The sequence below is a fragment of the Populus trichocarpa genome, chromosome 2, assembly GCF_000002775.5.
Source record: "Populus trichocarpa isolate Nisqually-1 chromosome 2, P.trichocarpa_v4.1, whole genome shotgun sequence".
Taxonomy (NCBI): Eukaryota; Viridiplantae; Streptophyta; class Magnoliopsida; order Malpighiales; family Salicaceae; genus Populus; species Populus trichocarpa.
Genome location: NC_037286.2, coordinates 11,523,917 through 11,525,778, shown reverse-complemented (window position 1 = coordinate 11,525,778; position 1,862 = coordinate 11,523,917). Strand labels below are relative to the sequence as shown.

General features: G+C 35.4%; 1 protein-coding gene across 1 annotated transcript; it reads right to left on the bottom strand.

The window, feature by feature from the left end:
• Nucleotides 1-1,214, bottom strand: LOC7494022 (probable carboxylesterase 9). Its single transcript, XM_002301275.3, is given in 1 exon segment — nucleotides 1-1,214. A coding segment is annotated over 1 exon segment (1,149 nt). The 5' UTR covers nucleotides 1,150-1,214.
• Nucleotides 1,215-1,862: the final 648 nt, after the last annotated feature.

Below are 1,862 nucleotides of genomic sequence, written 5' to 3'. Positions count from 1 at the left end.
TCAACTTCGTATCGCTCGATTATTTGCAAGATATAGGAAATAGCATTTGCATAAAGAAATTCAAGAATCAATAAAACCTTTAGCAATTTCATCGAGTATGGCAGCTCGTTGAGGGTCCACGATGTCTATCCTATGAAACCCAGAATCATCAAAACAAGCTTCAACGTTCGCCCCATGAAGTATCAGCATTTGCACAAATTCTTGTTGCCGATCTACCAATGGGTCCCTTCCAAAACCAAAGACTAAGCATCGTTGTAATGACCTAAGCTTGCTCTTATGAGGTCCATCCGCCATTGGGTTACAAAATGGGTGATCACGGTCCGCCCCTTCTGGCAATGCCAACTCCCACATAAGGTCCATTGCCGGTAATGATGCCACCTGATCAGCTAAAAATTTCATCTCAGATTTTGTTCTTTTTCGCCCACCAAACAATGGTTGATTCAAAATAATACCATCGATCTTTAAAGGGCTCAAATCCATGTCTAAAGAGCGCAAGGCAGCGTTAAACGCAATGTTGCCTCCGCAACCAGACCCATGAAGGTAACACCTAGAAAAATCTCCGTAGTCTTTAAGCCATTTCTCACCTTGTGGATCCAAAGCCTGTTTTTGAAGCCAGAGAAGTGCATCAGTCGCATCTTCATATGGTGCTGGCAGTCGATTCTCAGGCGCGAGACGGTAGTCAACAAGGATGACTATAGCTGGGATTGTGAATGCAAACAAACTCCGGCTTGCATGTAGAATAGTGCTGTTGGCACGAAATTGTACCCAAGAACAACCGTGGAAGTGAAATACTATAGGCAAACGCATTTTCTCGTTCACCGTGGTGGCGGCGGCGGCGTGTTTAGTGATGATATTGGAGGGTAGGTAAATACGAACTGCAGTGTTCTTTTCCTCGCTGAGAATGGCATCTTTAGAGAATACGGCTGCACCAGAGTTCAGGTCAGGGTTTGCGTTTGCAGGTGGCAAATTGAGGAGGCGAGTGACAGTGCCATCAGGATCGATCCTGATGTTAAGGTACTCATAGGGATCGAGTTCGGGCATGATATGGTATCTAGAACTACTGTGAATTAGGAAGGAAGGGAGTTCGTTCACAATTACTTCGAACCTTTGTGGAGAAATTTGGTTGCCCTTAATATTGCCATGAATCATGGATCATGTTGCTATTTTAAACAACAGATCATTAGATGGATAAAATTTCTGGGGAGAAAATCATGTTTCACCACGAAAAAAAAAAAAAAAACTTGCATGCCACTGATATATATTTGTTACCACTAAATTCCAATTGAAGCGTTTTAGTAGATGTGATCTTCTCTATTTTAGAAATGCACTGCATCCACTCAAATTATTTTTTTAATATAAAAAAATTTAAAATACTGTTAATGTATTTTCTGGCAGAATAAAAATTTAAATTAAAATTTAAAATTTATAGTATACTTGATTACATCCTTTTTAAATAATAAGATGGTAATATATTAAATGATATTTTTTTATAATTACAAAAACTTTCTATAGCCCGCTTATTCTTTTCATTTTTTCATTTTTTTAAATTACATTTTATATTTTATATTTTATATTTTAATCATAAATATACCACACTTTTTGGACAAGACATCAAGAACGTGGTTGAAATACAAAACCAGATCCGCTTGTTTACGGAGACAACAACGGTTAAAAAAAAAGCACACAAAACATTATCGGAATTATCTTACGATTATTTTTTAAAATATTTTTTTATTAAAAAATATATTAAAAAAATATATTTTTTATTTTTAAAAAATTATTTTTTATATTAGCGCATTAAAATGATCTAAAAATACTAAAAACATATTAATTTAAAATAAATAAATAAATAAAATTCAAAT